The 19578-nt window shown below is 38.3% G+C and overlaps 1 protein-coding gene across 4 annotated transcripts in view; it reads left to right on the top strand.

Moving 5' to 3' along the window:
* Nucleotides 1–19578, top strand: part of FRAS1 (Fraser extracellular matrix complex subunit 1) — a 422531-nt gene that overhangs the window by 298495 nt on the left and 104458 nt on the right. For all 4 annotated transcript variants that reach the window (XM_063108769.1, XM_063108770.1, XM_063108773.1 and 1 more), the window contains exons 30-32: nucleotides 3276–3429; nucleotides 10005–10183; nucleotides 14174–14290. In XM_063108769.1, the coding sequence (XP_062964839.1) occupies nucleotides 3276–3429; nucleotides 10005–10183; nucleotides 14174–14290 (450 nt within the window). The remainder of the gene's footprint in view (nucleotides 1–3275; nucleotides 3430–10004; nucleotides 10184–14173; nucleotides 14291–19578) is intronic.

Consider the following 19578-nt stretch of genomic DNA (forward strand, 5'->3'; position numbering starts at 1 on the left):
GCCAAGCTGGGTATTGAAAGCCTTTTATTTATTTTCCTCATGGCAGTGCCCTGAAGTGTTCAAGGTGTGTACCTGCTCCCAAACCTGCAGAGTCAAGCAGACTGCTGATGTCTATGTGCTGTCTGCAGAGATTCATTTGCACCATCTGCAGAGGCCTGCATACACTGCAGGAAAGCATGGGGCACTGGCTATAGGAGTAGGAGGGGTGCATGGAGTTTTAGGGGTGCTTCTTGACCAGTTGGGGGGTCTACAAGTGAAGCATTTTATGTGGTTTGCAAGCAGGGATTTTAGTGGAGTCCATGAGCCACTCTGTAGGATCTGCATTTGTTTTTTGAGATCTGCAGGCTGGTTACTGTGAGCCTTTGCTCCTTTCCTCTGCTCCTAGCTGTCCCCAGACTATTCAGCCATGCTGACTCCATCAGCATTCTGTGTGTGATGAGACAGAAGTGAGCCTCTTGGTCAGCATCTCACAAAGCTGGGAAAGCTGGATATTCACTTCACTCTTACTTTCCTCTGTGGGAGAAATTCTGGGCTAAAGCAGTCTTTCTTGGCACTGAGTTGTGCCATATTGGAGGTGGGTGATGTAAGTAAAGTGAAACTGTTCTTCTTATCCTCTTCAGTGCATCTATTCTTGGATTTTTTTGCTCCACTGGAGTGTTGGAACCTTTCAGCTGGACTCCTGGACTTTCACAATGATAGTGTCACCTTGAACACTTCAGGGCACTGCCATTTCTGTAAATAAAAGGTTCTTAATGCCCAGCTTGCTCAGCAGGATAAGAGAAGGCCCACAATCCTATGACTTCCCCCAAAGAGAGAACAAGAGGAATGGAGCAGGCATATCCAGACAAAAGGTCTGAGGGATCACCAAAATCTTTAGCTGAGCTGACTGGTGAAGGGATTGTTAAAATTAGAGTTTCTGTGGGGGTCTGTGGGTGTTTGAGAGCTGAAACATCCTATTCTGCTATCTTGATAACAACTAAGAATTATACTTCTTTTCCTTAGTGTCATTTGTTTCTTCTTAAGTACTATTAACAAATAAATCAGAAATGTAAGTATACATATTATCCTGTTATAAACATAGACATTTTAAAAGGCCCACCAGTGAACTTTCAGAAGAACCACTCTAGAACCATTGCGATCTTTACCCTGGGCCATGCTTTTCATACTTTAGCATGCCTGAATATCTCCTGACATCTTTTAAAACTGCAGGCTCTGATTTAGAAGGTCTGAGGTAGAGCCTAAGATTCTGAACTTTTTGATAAGCTTCCAGGAGCTACTGGTCTCCGAATACTAAGTCAGGAGGTGTACTGTCTCCTAAAGAGTTACACTCACACAGGAATTATAGAGAATTCTATTGAGAAAGCATAGTCAAGATAGAGATGTAATGGGAGAGCCATCTGAGGACATGCATTCTTGTCACAGTGCTTACCTGCTTGGTATACAAAAAATTTCATTGTCTATTCAGTCCAATAATGTGCTTTTTGGCATATGACTGATCTCCATAACCAAAGTCGAAGTTGACTAGTCTTCTGCTGCTAGAAAGATTCCTAGCAATTGAGAAACCTGGGCCCCAGTGTATCATGGTATGCAAAACTCTCCTGGAGTTAGTAGAGCCTTTCTCTCTAGAATTCTGGCAGATTACATGCAAAGTTTTTGGCACACTTTTGATGTTTAGTAAAAACTATACTACCATGTGGAAGGAGAAAATTCTCTGGGATTTTGCTCTTGAGTACCACTCAGCATAGAAAATGCTTATGCCACTATTCTCCCGAGCACTGTTTGAACTCAGTTTCCTGGTGTATAAGGTGAAAATAGCCATGACTGCTTCCTGAGAGGGAAAGTGCTCAAGTGCCAAGTGACTGCAGGAGAATAGTTATTGTTTTCTCTCCTGAATATTCTCCTGGGAGTGCTGTTTGCTCTGTTCTGTCTATTGCCATATTGGAAAGTAATAACAATAATTTAGAAAACGGTCTCTTCTGCAGTGCCCTATTTTTAAATGTCGGATTTACTGATTTTCGAAGTATGAAAACAAACTGAAAACTGAACACTGGCAGCTTTACTAATCTCATTCTGTGGAAAATGTCAGTTATGAAGCTTTGGAAGAGGGTGTGTATCCTGCAAATCAAGAATGGCGGTAGCGTTAATGACATTAGCTTTAGCAATTAAAAATGGTTGCCTTCTCAGGAGTGCTAAATAGGTGATATCTTCCAGCCAGCTATTCCCAACTGTTGTGGCTTCACTTTCAGCCATCAAATCCTGTCAACTCTGCTTCTACAGTGTTTCTGGGATCTGTTCCTAACTGTCTATTCCCACTGCAATTGTCTTCTCATATGCCCTCATCTACTCTTCTCTGAGCCACTACAAGAACTTAAATGGTTTCCACGGGTCTAGATTTATTCCACTGCTAGTCACCTTCATCTCTTGCCACAGGAGTCTGCCTTTCTAAAATCTAAACCTGATCATTCCATCTCCTTCCCTGAAGACTCATGTTAACTCTTCTGTGTCTATAAGATAAATGGAGACTTTTTCATATCTTCTAGCTTCTACTAACCTTCCTTAAGACAATGTCGCTTTTTATTCACTTTCTCCCCTGGTTCCTTAAGCTCTACTGACAACAGACACTTGGCCATTTTACTAAACACACAGTGCATTGTCTCAAGTCTTTGCCTTTACTTAAGCTGGACCCTCTGGAACATTTCACCATTTCTATACTTAGAAAGCCCATTTTTGTCTTTCATGAATGAAATGATATTTCCTCAGGAAAACATTCCTGAGACTTCCTTCCTCTGTTCTCCCACAGCTCCTTGTTCAAGCTTCTTATAGAACATCACTTGTGAAGTATCCTAATAATTTATGTGTCTGTCTCTCCCCAGACTGTAAGTTCTGAAGTTGAGGTCTTGCTTCAGGCTTCTAACAAAGGAGCTGGCATTTAATAGGTTCTTAAAGAATAATTCTTGAATGTAGGTAGATGGAGAGGATAGAAGGACAGATAGACTAATGAAAGAAAGATATCAAGAGATATGGTCTTCCTGAATAACATAAGCTATTTATTTGTGATAAGTTAAAAGAAAAAACAGGATTTATACATATGTAAATATATACATACATATGCATATATCTACACATAATACACATGCACACTGTCCATAGCGTGACTCTAAAGCCATGAATCTCTTATTAGATGATCTTTAGCAGCAATAGAAGCTGATAACTTATGTATTTAATGATTGATTTTTTTTTTCTTGTACCTAATTTTGCACCTTTTCCTATTCTAGAATAATGGAGGTCTTCAGCTTGTGGCTAATTCAATGGTGTGGGTTCCAGAAGGGGGGATGCTGCAGATTACCAACAGAATCTTACAGGCCGAAGCTCCAGGTGCCAGTGCCGAAGAAATTATCTACAAGATTATGCAAGACCACCCCCAGTTTGGTAAATCTTTTTTTCCTTGGTTTCATTTTTGCGTTTAGCCGTCCAAGACTTGCTTTTGTACGATGCTATGCAGGAAGATTGTGATTCCAGTGAACTGAACTTTTTAATACTATGTATGTCCCCTCTAAAAACAGAATAATCATGATAGCTGTCACACTAAACACATTTACTAGGTAATGTAATTGTTTAGTACACATTTAGGTAGTGTACTAAATTTTATAAACACATTATATGAACATGTAAAATTTAATTTAAATTACAAAACAACTTTATTTTGCAAATGAGAAAACTGGGGTAAAGTAGTCTACTAAAAGTCATGTAGTAATATATGTCAGTTTCATTTCAAAAGTCAGGCTCTCAAATTCTACCCTATATCTCTCTCAGGACATTACCAGACTTCTTGATGACACTTTTAAAAAAATTACATAAAGACATTTTTATCGTCTCCATATTTACTTCTACTTCTAGCAAGATAGTAGAGTATGACAGCCGTGAAATTCCCATTGTTATCACCTACAAATGCTGGGTAAAATATAGCAAGAATTATAAGGTGTTCATAGCTGACCTCCCAAGAACAGAGGGAAATCTCCAGGAACCGAGAACAAAGAAGGCCCTGAGAACCAGCTGTGCATGAGTTAATGGCCTAGCTTCCCTGAGAGGCGCTGTGTGTGTCTCAATAACCCAGGGCCTTGGATTTTAATGCCCATGAAGAGACAGGGGGTTGGGATTAAGAGTCTGCATAAAACCAGGACTCTGGAAGGACATACCTTCAAGTAGAGGGACAGAATAGAAAACGAGGAGCTCACGGGCACAGAGAGATGGCAAAGAAACCTGCCTGTCTTTCCCGGGGTTCAGAGTTAAGCAAAAAGTCTGTTTTTGAAAAGTCTGTGAATTCAGAACTTCAGGCCTATTTCTCCTGCAAATCTGGGCTTAAATTACATTATGTGCCTTGTCTGAGAAACCCAAAGCTGAGACATTGTATGAAAATTAATCTCAGGTCAGTGATACTTCTTGAATTCCTTGCAGAAAATAGTAGAAACTACTGTAGAAGGCCCACCCTCAACCAGGCTATAAAGGATTTTCACAGAGAAAACCACTGAAGATTAACCCAGATTTTAAAATTACAGAGCACATGAGGAAACAATCTATAGTACCATAGCCGAACCCCAAGAATTTCAAATAAAGGAACAATCATATAAAAACTATGATATAAGAGTATTTTTAATGATTTAAAGACATAAAAGAAGGAATTGAAACTGTAAGGAAATAAAAAAACTATTGTAAAAATAAAGGAACAGGTAGATTTTTAAAAATAACTAAGTTGATCATATAAAAGTGAAAATTATATTCATTAAAAGTAAAATTTCACTTGGCACATTAAATAGCATAATAAGAATAATCTGTTTTTCCTCTAGGCTATCAGATTTTTTAAATTGTATGTTTTCTTTTTTAAATTTTAAAATTTAATTGTACATATTTGTGGGGTACAGTCTGTTGTTTCAATACATGCATATACTGCACAATGATTCACTTAGTGTAAATAGCATATCCATTCCCCGAACATTTGTCTTTTCTTTGTGATGATTACAGTCAAGATCCTCTTTTCTACCTGTTTAGAAATATACAATATAGTGATGTTAGCTCTATTCACCCTAGAACACGAGAACTTACTCTATCTACCTGTGACTTTGTAGCTGTTAATCCACCTCTTTCACTCTCCCCACCCTCCTTCCTTTCCTTGTCTCTGGTAACCATTATTCTTTAAATTATATATTTTCTGTACCAAGGAAAAAAATTAACTTTTGTACAGTTTAAAAATAATTCCAGTGTCCACAAAGACATTGAAAAGCACCATTTAATCAAGAATCGATATTATAATTATAAAACAGTAAGTCTATCTGGGGTGTTACTTGTTACAGCTGTGTAACCTTGAGGCAGGCAAGCATAGCCCCTTGGGCCATGGGTTTCTTTGACAAGTTAGACTAGATAATTTTAGACTGACTGAAAAGTTGCAAAAATAGTACAAAAAGCTCTTGAATACCACTTATCAATCATCCCCTAATATTAATTTCTTACATAACCAAAGAATAGTTATCAAAACCAGGAAGTTAACATTGGTAGATACCATTAATTAATCCATAGACCTTATTCAAATTTTGCCAGTTTTCCAATTAATGCCCTTAGTCTGACCCAATCCAAGATCCCAAATTGCATTTAATTGTCATGTTTCCTTGGTCTCCTCCAATCTGTGCCATTTCCTCAGTCTTTGTCTTTTATGACCTTGACACTTCTGAATAGTACTGATCAGATATTTGTACAATATTACTCATTTTGGATTTGTCTGATGATTTCTCATTATTGGATTGAGGTTATGCCTTTTCTCCTTTCTCAGTGCATCATATTGGGAGGTGTTAGGGTGCTTCAAAAGTTCATGGAAAAATACATTTGAAGGATAATATAAATCTTTCCATGAACTTCTTGAAATATCCTTGCACATGTCACTATGTCTTATTACTGGTGATGTTAACTCTGACCACTTGGTTAAAGTGATGTCTGCCAGATTTCTCCACTGTAAAGTTACTGGTTTTTTCATTTGTAATTAATAAGTATCCTGTTCTCATCAGACTTTCAACTACTGATTTTAAGCTAGATAATTTTTAAGTCGTTTTCATCTCCAAAAATCTATAACTCTTTTGATGTATTAAATTCCCTGCCTTTATCTTGATCATTAAAAGCCAAAATATTAAGCCTCCAAATTTCTTAGAAACAGCCCAATATTTCACTAAGTATTAAACAAAAAATGCCGAGTTAAATGGTTTTTAAGCAGATAAAATTTTGCCATTTCAGCTTGATAAATGCCATGTAAGCTTTATTATGACCCTTTCCTGTTATAACTCTCTTAATTAACTTCTTCCGATGAACATAATCTTTCTGTATGTCCAGAGCTCCCTATCAGTAATAATCAAATCATGTTACCCTTAGGAACCATTCAAGAGTGAAAAAGGTGATGGGAACTAGAAGTCCACTTAATACAAATCTTCTTGCGTCCATCTACCCCAGTGGTGTGAATTTGTGCAGCCCTTACCTCATTGTCACCTGGCTGCTATGTACTCTCTCATCACTTTAGAATGTTCAATTTGGGCTTTAGGCTTTTTGTGACCTTGGAATGGAACCAAATGTAAACTGTCTGTATGATATGTGCATGAAGGACCTAATTTCAACCACTCACAGACTCACCACTGTTTTCAAATATAAGTTTAGACAAGTTGATTAATACACATACCTTTAGCTACTTCGCAGGTTTGAAAGTAAATATGAGATGGTTTTAATGAAGTAACTTGAGTATCATTTGAGAGAGAATCTGACTTAATCTAATGCACTGCCAACTCTAAATTATTTATCATAGTGTAAGAAAACACTAATACAAATGATCTCAATCCCAAAATAATTCATGGAGATTCAAATGATATTCCAATTCTTAACACCTATTAAATTTTCCTTTCAAAACTCTTGGTTAAAATATAGATTTCAGCAAAAAGAAAATCCCAGATAGAGTTGATTTTCTTTTTTTTTCTGATTTATTTTAAAGTCATCTCTTTAGAGACATTATGATAAAAGCAGAAGTGAGGTACCCAAAAGGTTAGCTGTCACCTCTCTGCAGTGAATCCCACAAAATACTGATACTTCTCCTTGTCTACACATGGGCTTGTCATAAAGGCAGCTGTATGCAGCACATCCGGTGTGAATTCTTCATCTTTCCTCCAAGCTGCTCACCCTTCTGTGTTGTGCCCATCAGTGGCAGCCGGTCTCCCAACCTAGTAGGTGATTCTCTTTGATTCCTTCCTCTATTATCCTCCACAACCACACTTGTCAAATTCTGTTGCCTCCACTTTGTCCATCACTGTTGTATCACATTTCTTTCCAATCTTACCTCTGTTGCCCTAGTTTGGGTCCCCATCTCTCCTCTGGATTTTGCAGTAGCCCCATAATTGGTCGAACTCTACTTAAATATTTGCTACTGTTAACATTTTCATAGAGTAAAGTCCAGCCTCTTTAACAGGACTTTCAAGCCTTAGGGTTCCTAGATTCTGATCACACACATGTGTTCTAAATCAGTTCATGACATTCATCTGCTGAAAATCTCACAGTGGTTCCCAGTTGATTATGGGGCTGATCTTCAGGGATAGAAAATGTATCTTGCTTATCTTTGAATTCCCAACCTCACCCCCACCCCAGGGCCTAACACACTACCTAGAACCTAACAGGTACTCAATCACTACTTATTCAGTTGCAATTTATTTTATTAGCCTATATCCTATGACTCCTGTTAATCTGTACAGCATGGAAGTGATTTTTTTGTATGAAAAATAGGTTTATTTCATTAGGCCTTGTTAGGAGATTCTGGTTTGCCTTTCTATTAATAAGCAGAATAGCTAGGAAATCAGCATTTGTGTATTTTCTATTTTCCACATTTTCATTGTGGAAATTTTCTTTCAGAGTATTTTGCAACTGTATTCACATTCATAAACGGTCCACATCCTGTAAAACCATGTTTATTAACAGCATCTTATGAACAGAAGTTGAACCAGAGAGAGATGGGTGGTGTAATTTTTGACGTAGGTACAGATGAGAAATAATGCAAGAAAGAGAAGTAGAGTTAGTTGATTCTACACGTAATTATATAAAGGAGAGTGGTGATGTTTTGTTCTTATTTCAGTATTTCATTATCATCCAGGATATTATGCTCATTTTCAACTTGAATTTAGTTCATATAAATAGTAGAATGAGTATTTGCTTTGAGTAAGAAAACAAATTTCTCTGTGGTAATCAAAATGCACTATCAATTGCCCAATATATCTAGTGTATTGAGATCTAGGTATCCTCCTACAGAACATTTTTAAGATAGTCTCTCTCTCTCTCTCTCTCTCTCTCTCTCTCGCACGCACACACACACACACACACACACACACACACACTCTTCTATCCCCCTCACTATCAGAATGATAGAGTGGCTTCTTTCAGATTTATTGTTAGATGCACCTTCTTGAGAATATAGCTTCTGTTTTTAGCTGTTCATCCATTTTTGGTCTTTGCTTGAAGGCATATTCTCCTTGTGAAATTTTAATTGTTTCCATAACCCCTCTGTATTTGTGATCTCACTTTAAGAAGATAGTACCTTCAGGTGAAGAAGAAGCAGTAAAAACAGATTGGTGGTGATGGTGGTGTTTAGGTTTCCTTGCTTCAGTTCTAAAAATCTTAAAGAATGAAGGAGGAGAAAACGTGATCAGTTTTTTAGCAGGGCAAATACTGATACATGTACACAAAATAATGATGATTGGTAACAGAGCTACGTGACCAAGAGTGTGAGCTTCACATTCACATCTCAGCTCACCTACTTAGCCTTTGTGTACCTCCAACAATTTACTGAACTTCTCTGAGCCCAAAGAACTTCACCTGTAAAATGGAGATAGCACCATTCAGAAGTATTAAATAGAAGTCACCATAAGGATAAGCAACATTCTTAAGCACCCATGAAGCACGTACTATTATTCTCATGTTACCAACGAGGAAAGAGGCTTCAAGAGCTCACGTAAGCTGGAAGTGGTGGGGCTGGGTTTGAACCACCACACAAAGTTCAATGCAGTGCCTGCCATATGTTTTCCGGTCCTGGCTATTATTATTTTCACTTACAGGAATAGCTTTCCCTAAATTTTTTCTAATTTTCCATTGTGTTTACACCAGAAACTTCCTGGTTGGAAAACATTTTCTGTTGCATAGAAAGTTCTGGGTTGAAATGAGCCCATTCAGTGCCTGGTATCTGAGTCTTTGTTTACAGTTGCATTAGTCCAGTTTTGTTGCTTCTAACAAAGTACACCAAACTGGGTGATTTATAAAAAAAATGAAATTTATTGCTTACAGTTTCTGAGTCTGGGAAGTCCAAAGTCCATCTGGTGGTGGCAACAGTGACCCAGGGGTCTCACATTGCAAGATGGTGGAAGCAGATAGAGCAGAGAAAGCAAGAAAGAGAGAGACAGACTCTCCTCTTCTTTTAATGTTCTCAGAACCACGCCCCTGACAACCATTTTTAATCCATTCACTTCTGCATGTTCCTACAATCCAATCACCTCTTCAAGGCTCCACCTTTCAATGACCATAACAGGATTTCCCACCCTCTTAACAGTCACAGTGGGGGCTAAGTTGCTAATACATAAAACGTGGGGGACACAATTCAAGCTTCAGGGAGTTTTGGAGGGACAATTGAATACACTACAACAGTGTTCAGTACTATTTAGGTCTCCATATGTAATTTTAATAGAAACAAGTCAATAACTTCATACATGAATTGCCCTTAAATGACTTTTAGTTTTTTCAGCTGAAAGACTGGGAATTCTATGTTTAAAGGTGGGTTCAATGATATCTGTTAACATTCTTTCCTTCACCTTAGATAAAAATGAAGAAGTGCATCATATGTTCTTAGTTAAAAAAAAAAAAAGAGTGGTAGGATAGAGTAGGATAGAGCTCTGACTTAATTGTCCCAGGGACCCTCACTAACTGCGTGGCCTGTACTTTCCTAGGGGAGGTGGTGCTTCTGCATAATATGCCAGCAGACAGTCCCACAGACGAAGGGCAACACCTGCCTGATGGGAGGACAGCAAACCCCACCAGCACCTTCACGCAGCGGGACATCGATGAAGGCGTCGTGTGGTACAGGCACTCGGGAGCCCTGGCCCAGAGCGACTCCTTCCGCTTCCAGGTACTCCCTGCTTTCTGGCTTTCCTAAAGACTGACATCACCCTCATGTATAGACAAGTTGGGTAATTTTTTGCCATTTGCCTAGAAATCACGTTTGGGGGAAGGAAACTATAATGAGTAGCCCTGGGAGATTTTTTAATCTGTCAGTTCAGATGTATTGTTATCTCCAGAAGCAGAGTTGTCCACAACAAAGAGGTTTATATTAGATAATGGCCAAAGCATTCCAAAAAAAAATGTCTTCAAAGTATAAACATACCACACAGAGAAAAAAATCTTGTGTTTCCTTTTTGAACTTTCTTGGAACATTTGCTATCTTATGATAAGATCATGGACTTACAGCCAACGTCTGTGGGCTCAGATGTCAGTTTTGCCACTTACTAGCTATGTAACTATGGGAAAAATACTTATGCTTCATTTTCCTCATCTATGAAATAGAATTATTGTGTGAATTGAACAAGTTAATACATATAAAGTATTTAGAATGCTACCTATTCCATAGTAAGCACTACATAAGGGCTTGTTATTACTGTACATAAAAATTGGTCAAATACCAGACCATAAGAAAACCCTCAGTACATTAAAGAATAAATTATACTGGGTACATTTTCTGGTCATTATGAATATAATCAGAAATTAATAATAAAAGGGTAAATAAAAAATTCAAACCACTTGGAATATTTACAATGGTCTCCTAAATAATTATTAGGTCTTAAAGGAAATCAAAGTAGCAAACTATTAAGAAGTATTGATAAGGAGGAAATAACTTTTCCAAACATAAATGATGTGGACAAAATCGTACTCACAAGAAAACTGATGTCCTCAAGCTCTTATTATTGAGCAGGAAAACCTGAAAATAAATGGACTAAATATTTATTTAAGAAGCTAGAGAACCACAGGGAAACCTAAGGAAAGCAAAAAGAAGGAATTGACAGAAATAAGTAGAGGAACTAGTTACTTATAAAATGCTAGAAATGATAAATGAGTACAAAACCTGATTCCTTGGAAACACCAATAAAATCAGACAAACCTCTGGCAAGCACAATTTGGAAATAAAGAATTAGACAGAAATACAAAGGAATAAGGAATTATGGATGAGAAAGAGTGTTTAAGCATGGATATAGAGAAGAATTTGATATAATGTCAGAGAAAATATATTTATTTATGGTGGTCCGCCGAAGCAGCGACGGAGCCCCTTGAAGTACAAGGCTTTTCCTTTGTCTAGGAATCCAGTGGGGATGCAAAAATCATGATGGCTCGCCTTGTTAAAATGATCATCCATTCTGCTTCTGATGCCTAGTGTGTTCATCTTCATTGCCTGACTAATTTATATTGTGTAAAAGACGTGCTTTTTCAGAGAGAAGTTGAAATAAATTTGAAAACCATTAGAATGTGATTATACTGAGCACATTGAAAGTCCTTTGAGTGAGCAAATATTGTGTGCCCTTTGCCCAAGGTAACTTTCCATTTTTAGCACCTGGGGATTGGAGCCAGCATCAGAGAGTGAGTCAAATGGAGGCAAAGACCTCAATCAAGAGAAGTCACCTCAGCAAACTAGAATCCCCAGATCTGCCTTTGCCTTCATAGGAGTCAGGGTGAAGAATATTATCAATATGTAGTCTTTCCCTGGAAGGGCAGTCTAAGCACTGTTCAAAATGATATTTGATTGCTTTTGTAAGTTGGTTACTAAGAGGGTAAAAATAAATTAAATTAAATTAAATAGTAAAAAATTACATGGCAAAAGTTACGGACTTTTTAAAAAACAAACTCACCACAGTTTAAGACATTTAGTCCATCGTTATAACTCAGACAGTGGTTCCCTTTGGAGGATCTTAACACATTTTGCTCAAAATGCGTTTAGAACTCCTATTTGAAATTGCCTTCAAAGTGTGTGAATTGTTAAGTGAAAATAATTCAAAGTGTGTGATACTGTTTAGTGAAAATATATCCTCCTTTGGAAGTGGATTTAAAAATATAGCCGAACAGTCCAAAGTCATTCAGACTCGGATCTGGTAAGAAAAAGAGTGGTAATTATTTTTGGTTAAAACAGGGAGTAATTATGAAGTATGGAAGTCAGCTTTCTTATATGATTTGTGAACTCCCTCTGAAGGCATTCCAAAAAATGCATTTTGAACACTAACAGCACTTTTATTACAAGTATGAAACAATCCTCTGAGATTATGTTCTCCTGGACGTAAAAGTTTTGGTGCATTTGTTCTTAAAGACTCATTGTTTTATAGGCTTACCTAATATTTTGATTTGAAATGATACAGACACTATAGCTGTATGCTGAGACAAATGGTTAGCAACTTCTCCCATTCATCATTATAGTGTCCCTAAAGTATTTTAAACTAAAAAAAAGATGCTGTTCTAATGTTTCTTTTCTTTCTTCTTTTTTTTGTTTTTCTGTAAAGCAGAAAATGCAATATAATGAATTGCATGGATTTAATTCCACTTTAATGTAGATGTGCTGTCATGAACCATCACTGCATCCCATCTGTTACTTTGCATGTAAGACTTGGGATTTAGGTAATGCTAGTGGCATTGAAAAATATAACACGGCATAGCGAGAAGAAAGCATGCACATTCACAGTCATTTTTGGCATGGGAGGGAACCCTGGCTTTGGTATATTCAGATCACATTGACACAGCCTCAGGGGATGTGGTTTGAAAAAGATCAACATATTTCACATCAGTGTTTCACTTGCTAAGGAATATGCCCACATTTCACTACCTGCCCAATGTTCTGTTCCTGTTCTTCAAGATATAGGAGAACATAGTTCACTCTTTCCTAATTTCCTAAAGTTACCAAAGTGAGTCATCTTGGTCAGCAGAAAGATCATGAACTTGGCTCACCTGATTAAATACTGCCACTTGTTGGCTTTGTGACTTGGACACATTACTTACATTTTTTACTTTCATTTTCCTCATCTGTAAAAAAGGAGATAATATCTTTTGTAGGTATTAAGTAAAATAACCTTTGAAAAGTAGCTAGTACAGTGCTGAGCTCATAACAGATGATCAGTGAATTATAGCTCTTGTTATTAAGATTATTTAGAGTGGAGCTATAAGGTGTCTCCTTGAAAACATGTAAGTATGCTGAAACTTGATTCCAGGCATCTGATGTGATCAAGAGAAAGACAGAGAAGACAGTTTTTGTATTGGGAGTAACATTAGAAGACATAGAGAAAGTTATTCCTGCTTTTTTTTTCTCAGAATGTGTAGAAACTTGCTTCCTGTCATATGGAACTAATGCAACTACACAGGGCCATCCAGGGCTTGCAAATTCTTGTGACAAGACTGAGATGAAACAAACTATGGAGAGAAGGAGAGTTTAAGGGAGTAGCTTAGTATCTCTGAAGGGCAGGAAGAAGCAGCATAAGAAAAGCATCATTTTGCAGTGTTTTTGAAGCAGAGTGAAGTTGATTACGTGGCCACTACCCTAATTGTAAATGTTATTAATCTTGCCCTGCAATGATGAGGCTGAGATGTATCATTTATAATCTAGGTATAGATACCTATGTTGGGTAAAGATGAAAGAAATGGAATAAAAATCACATGCCATTTTTGATAGCCATAAAAAAGTATGTTTTCAAAAATAGTTAATGACATAGCAAATATTATAGTATTATATTCAGTAAAAATTAGAGTACACAATTGTATATAAAGTTTGATATATCTGCATAGAAAAAAGATTAGATTTAAATGCATCAAGATGTTAATAATTACTATTTCTAGGTAGTGAAATTCTAGATGATTTTTTATTCCTTATTTATACTTTCCTACATTTTCATCATGGCCTGAAATGATTATGTATCTTTTTTATAATCAGTAAAAAATTAATATCAATATATGAAGAGCAGAATGAAAATTATAATGCAGGAGCATATAGAATTCAAAGACTGATGGTTTAAAGGGGCAGAAATTAAGCATGCAGTGACATGCTCTGTCCCACAGAAGATGAGAGGCTTACCATTATGACTTTCCTTTTCAGGTGTCCAGTGCCACCGATGCCCAGAGCCGCCTGGAGAGCCGAATGTTCAACATTGCCATCTTACCACAGACACCTGAAGCACCTAAACTCTCTCCGGGAACGTCTCTCCGTATGACCGTGAGTTGGTGGGAGGACTCGTGGTTTCCACTTCGAGGAGGCACAAGGCACACAAATGGGATTTGATGGACTGCCCTGGTTTTGTATATAGTAAATTCCTGGCCCAGAATGCAGACTCTGGGGCAAACGATAGCAGCCCTGTGAACACATTTCTTGCTGAGATGAAAAAAACTTAAAATTCCCAGAGTGAAAGGAAGCTTATGTGGAATCCATCTTGACCTCCCATTTATCGCTGATGTTCTTTCTACAGCATCCCAGATGGTTACAGGGTCTCTCCTTGAGTACTTTGAAGAAGTTTCAGTCTTATGTCCATGTAATCAACACCATTTGGGTCTAATTATTCAGCCAGTTATAGCACCACATAGCTGGAGAAACTTATTCCATTCTTTGGAAGCCCCATTAGAAGTTTCCTTTCTACCATAAAAGCTTCCTGAAGAAGGTGCTGTCAGTGCTGAATCTGGAGAGATAAGTAGCAGTTATCCAAGTGAAAATGTGGAGGCAGATTGGAAGGAATGCAGAGGTGATGACAAAGAACACATGCAAAGATCCAGAGGTGAGAGAAGGTGTGACTGTTGGGAAATTGCAGATAGTTCGGTAAGACTGGAGAAATTAGGAGGACAGAGCAGGTGTGGCAAGGGTATGGAGGTCATGGAGCTAGACCACAGAAGGCCTTGCATGCAGTGTGGGAAGGAGTGTGTCCCATGCAAAGACCTGCAGAGAGGTGTCAACTGGATTACAGCATGAAGCTGAACTCAGGCAATTAGCAACTCCACTGTAACCCCATATCTTGGGGATGTGTAATGCTAGAACCCCTCTTCCAGACAGAGCCACAAGCATGCAAGACCTTGTAGATTAGTCATGATGGATCCACATTTTAGTTAGCGCCCACGTAATTACACTCCAAAGTAGGGCATCAGCCTTGAGCCACAACAAAGACAGCAGCTATAGCCTCAGAAATTATGGGTCTGGGGCATCACAGAGACATAAAGGGGAAAATAGAAAGTTTTTAATGAATAGCTGGTATCGGCGTTTCCACCATAAACCATAATTTAAAGAAATCATAATTCAGCAGCACTATAAAGTCTGTAATTCATCATTCTGACTAGAGGAACTTGGATCCGAATTTTCTCTAAACTGTAAAGAAAAATGTGCATACACATTTCTTGCTAAATGCTAATGCAATGTTATTTTGAGGTTAGAGGGAAAAATAAAAAAATGGGCCAAGAGCCGTGAAGACAGTGTTGTTCCACTCTGTGGCTGTGGACCTGTAAAGAGACTTTTCAAGTCGCTTAACCTTTAGGGTCTCAGGTTGCATGTTTGCAAATTAGGTCTCTCTAGTTGAAACTTAGGATATTACAAAGGTTAGTTTACTGTAAAATGTGATTAGCCTATTCTTACATTACTTAAAATATACGTAGTGTATATTTGTTTTGACATTAATTAGGGCCATTACTGTAGGACCTACTTGTAATCTGTGACAAAAATACATTCTCATTCCAAATCTCATTAGATTTGGACTCATCTAAGCACAAAAGTTTTGCACATATTTGGTAAATACACTGTGAATACATATGCTATATACATATATGGTATATTCATATGTCTGTTTAAAGGTAGGAATCCACCTCTCCATTCATTCAGTCGTTCGTTCATAGACACTTTTGACCCCCTAATTTATGCTTAGTGCTGTGGAAGTCATTGGAGATTCAATGACCGTAAAGCATGTGTTTTATTCTTAAGGATCTTAGAGTCTGAAAGAGGAGACAAGAAATTCATAAGCAGTGATGATACAGTGATAAATGCCATGTCAGAGTAGTGATATGGGAGCAGATGGAAGGGCACCTAATCCAGGAGGAAATGGAGGAGGGTCATGGAAAAGTTCCTGTAGGAGGTGAACTGAGCTGTCTGAGTGCAAATAATCTCCAGACCAGGATTCTCAAATTTAATCTTGTTTTAGAATTGCCTATAGAGTTTGTTAAAACACAGATTGCTGGAACCCACCAGCGTTTTCTGATTGGGTAGGTGTGGTGTAGGGATAAGAATTTGCATTTCTAACTAGTTCCCAGGTGATGTGGTTTGCTGCTTCTCAGATCACCACACTTGAAGAAACTGATCTAAACTAAAAACGGGGAAATGTATCCCAGGCAAGAGAAGCAGCAGACGAAAAAGATAGAGACACAGGCAAACGTGACATATTCGTGGAATTCTGCTGACTGGAGCATAAATCTCTAGGTGAAAAAGCAATAAGAAATGAGAGTAGGACATGAAGGACCTTCAGGATAAGATGGAGTTTCCATTTTGTCCTGAAAGACTGTTGGAGCAATTTGGGTGTTGAAGGATTCATAGCAGAGAAGTGGCACGATCAGATGTTTAATGATCAATTTAGGAAGACCATTCTGGCTGCAGGGTAGAGAACATCCTGGATAGGGACCAGACAGAAAACAAATAGGCCATTGCAGTCATCTAGAACAAGAAAGGTTAGTGGCATGAACCCAAGGCAGTGGCAATAAGGATTAAGAGTTGGGGAGATCTTGAAGAGATATTTGCACACTGATGTTCATTGTAGCATTATTCACAATAGCCAAGAAGTAGAAGCAACCTAAATGTCCATCAACAGATAGATGGAGAAAGAAAATATATTCGGTCTTAAAAAAGATGGAAACCCTGTCACATGCTACAACATAGATAAATCTTGAGAACATTGTGCTGAGTGAAATAAGCCAGTCACAGAAAGACAAATACTGTATGATTCCACTTATATGAGGTATCTAAAGTAGTTAAACTCAAAATTAGAATGTTGGTTGCTGGGGTGGGATGGGGGGCGGGGAGAGGGAGAAAAGGTTAGTTCTTCAATACAGAGTTTCAGTTTTGCAAGTTGGAAAAGTTCTAGAGATTGATTGCACAATAATATGAATATAGTTAACACTATAGCACTATACACTTAAATATGGTTAAGATGATAAGAAAAAGGTATTAGAGAGGTTTAGAGAGTCAGTGGCCAATTAGGTATGGGAGAAGAGTGAGACACCCTAGTTTCTGAGGATATAGAGGTGCCATCCATTAGGACAAGGAATATAGGAGCACTTTAGGTGGGAGACATGATGAGTTCAGTTGGGATGTGCCTATAAAGGGTGTGCCGGAGCAGAGTGAGTGAAAGCGAGAATAACTCACAGGTGTGATAAGTGTGTGTGCGGTGGGGCAGATCACGGAGGGCCTCATAGGTTGTTGCAGGACCTGGCTTTTGGTCTGAGTAAAATGCAGAGGCTTTGCAAGGGTTGAACAGAGGCTTAAAGTCCTTTTAAAGGGATCATACTGCTGGCTGCTGTGCTGAAATAGACTGTAGGGGAGGCAAGAGAGCAATAGGGCGGCCATGGGGTGATCCAGGGGCGAGACTGTGGCTCTGAGCAGAGTGGTGGCAGTGTAGCTGGGGAGAAGCAACTGGATTCTGGTTGCATTCAGAGGTAATATGTATATCATAAAAACCATTATTCTCTTATCTTCTTGTGTTGACAGACATGTTATAAAAAAGTATCTTCCATAATGATTTCTATGAAGTTTAATCTCTCATTTCTTACTATCTTTAATTGATAAATATTGAACATTCCAAATAGCCAGTATTAAAATTGATTATACTTTGATATATCTCAACCTCAATTTTGCTTTCTTCGGAGAATTAAACCATTACTTTTCTGTCTAGTGTCTATTTCTATTAGTAGAGAAATAGTATCAATAAATTGCAAAATAGAATATCTGTTACCCTGACAGGGGCATATTTTCTCTTTTCCATAGCCCTATGTCCATGATCATTCTATCTTCTTATCACTTTATTATTTTAGGGACATCTAGATTTTAAAAATATCCCATGGTACTCTGAGAATTTTCAATTATTATGATGGTTTTGAGGTTGAAAAGTGGCAAACAGTACTGAACAATATACTATCCGTGTATCTGTGCCCTCATGTGTGCATGTTCATAGGTGTGTGCACAAATGTATGGGCTGTAAACACTTTATATGGGGCATATATTTTTAATTTGTTGTCCTTACTTGTTTTATTTTAGGGTGAGAGACCAGCTGCTGTTCACAGTTCTAATTTTCCTTGCTCATTACATTCCAGACCTGAGTAAGGGCCTGAAATCTGACTTTTACTATAGGGGGATTGTCCTAACCTGCAAATGCTGCTTCTCCCCAGGACAAATATGCCCTGGGGACAGTTACAAAGCAACTGCAACCTTCAATCTTTTCATAGTTAAAAGGGAGAACACCACGCCTTCCTCCATGAGCATTACTGAGCCTACTTAATCCTTTCCTAAATGGGAAAATTCCTTCTGAAAGAAGCAGAGCTTCAAAGAGCAGGAGAGCATGTCAAACTCTAACCCACCTTCAAGGGACAATTAGGAAGAACCTACAATGAGTGGGATATTTTTGTTCTGTTTTATTACAGCGTGCATGACCCAGGCAAGAGGCCCATGCTCAGATTAATTTTCCCTTTTCTCCTCTCCACATTGTGTTTTTGCCACTGTCCCCAACCCCCTGTCATGGCTGGGCATGGAGGTCTGAATCTTTTGTTTTTTGCATGTTACCACTGTTACTGGGTTATGGCTGTGCACAGGTGAAAGGATAGCAAAAGCTATGTGCAAACCAGCCCTCTGATTGCTGGACTCACTCATTGGATCCTGAAAGCTAGAAGAGAAAAGTAATATCTAGTTCTTTTGAATAGTAGAATGGAGACAAAGAGAAATGGTGGCTATTTTTATGTACTTTAATAACAAATAGCTCTTAAATTTCTGAATGCAGATAATGAGCCTCTTTTGGTGTTTGAGGTGAGTTCTTCTTTAGGCCTTTAAAACCAGAAAGCATCACAGTTCCCTTTAGCAAAGCTAAGATATGGGGGTAATGCTCTGATAAACCTCTTGGGGCCAAGACTTAAATCTCTCAGCTGGGTCCCTAGAACTTCTTGTCAGATTCAACCCTCGCCCATAAGTTAGAGGAGCAGAGATGTGGTGAGCCCGCTGTGAATGGCAGCATAGCAGAATGGCCAGCTGTGATGCCTCATTTTCAAACATTTTCCACTGTGAGTTCCACCTAGGGAAAAAGTAATCATACTGGGACTCCCACGGCACATACTGACATAAACCTGGGGGTAGGGGGCTGAGGAGAGAAGAGTCAGGTGCAAGAAAACCTGAGGCAGACTCTATAACCCTCTGAGCTTCCTGAGGCTGAGAAAAATCTGTAATGCAAGAGACCGGAACCTTCTTTTGAACTCTTGGAAAAATTTTGCTTTGTGTGA

Source organism: Cynocephalus volans, chromosome 9 (assembly GCF_027409185.1).
Source record: "Cynocephalus volans isolate mCynVol1 chromosome 9, mCynVol1.pri, whole genome shotgun sequence".
Taxonomy (NCBI): domain Eukaryota; kingdom Metazoa; phylum Chordata; class Mammalia; order Dermoptera; family Cynocephalidae; genus Cynocephalus; species Cynocephalus volans.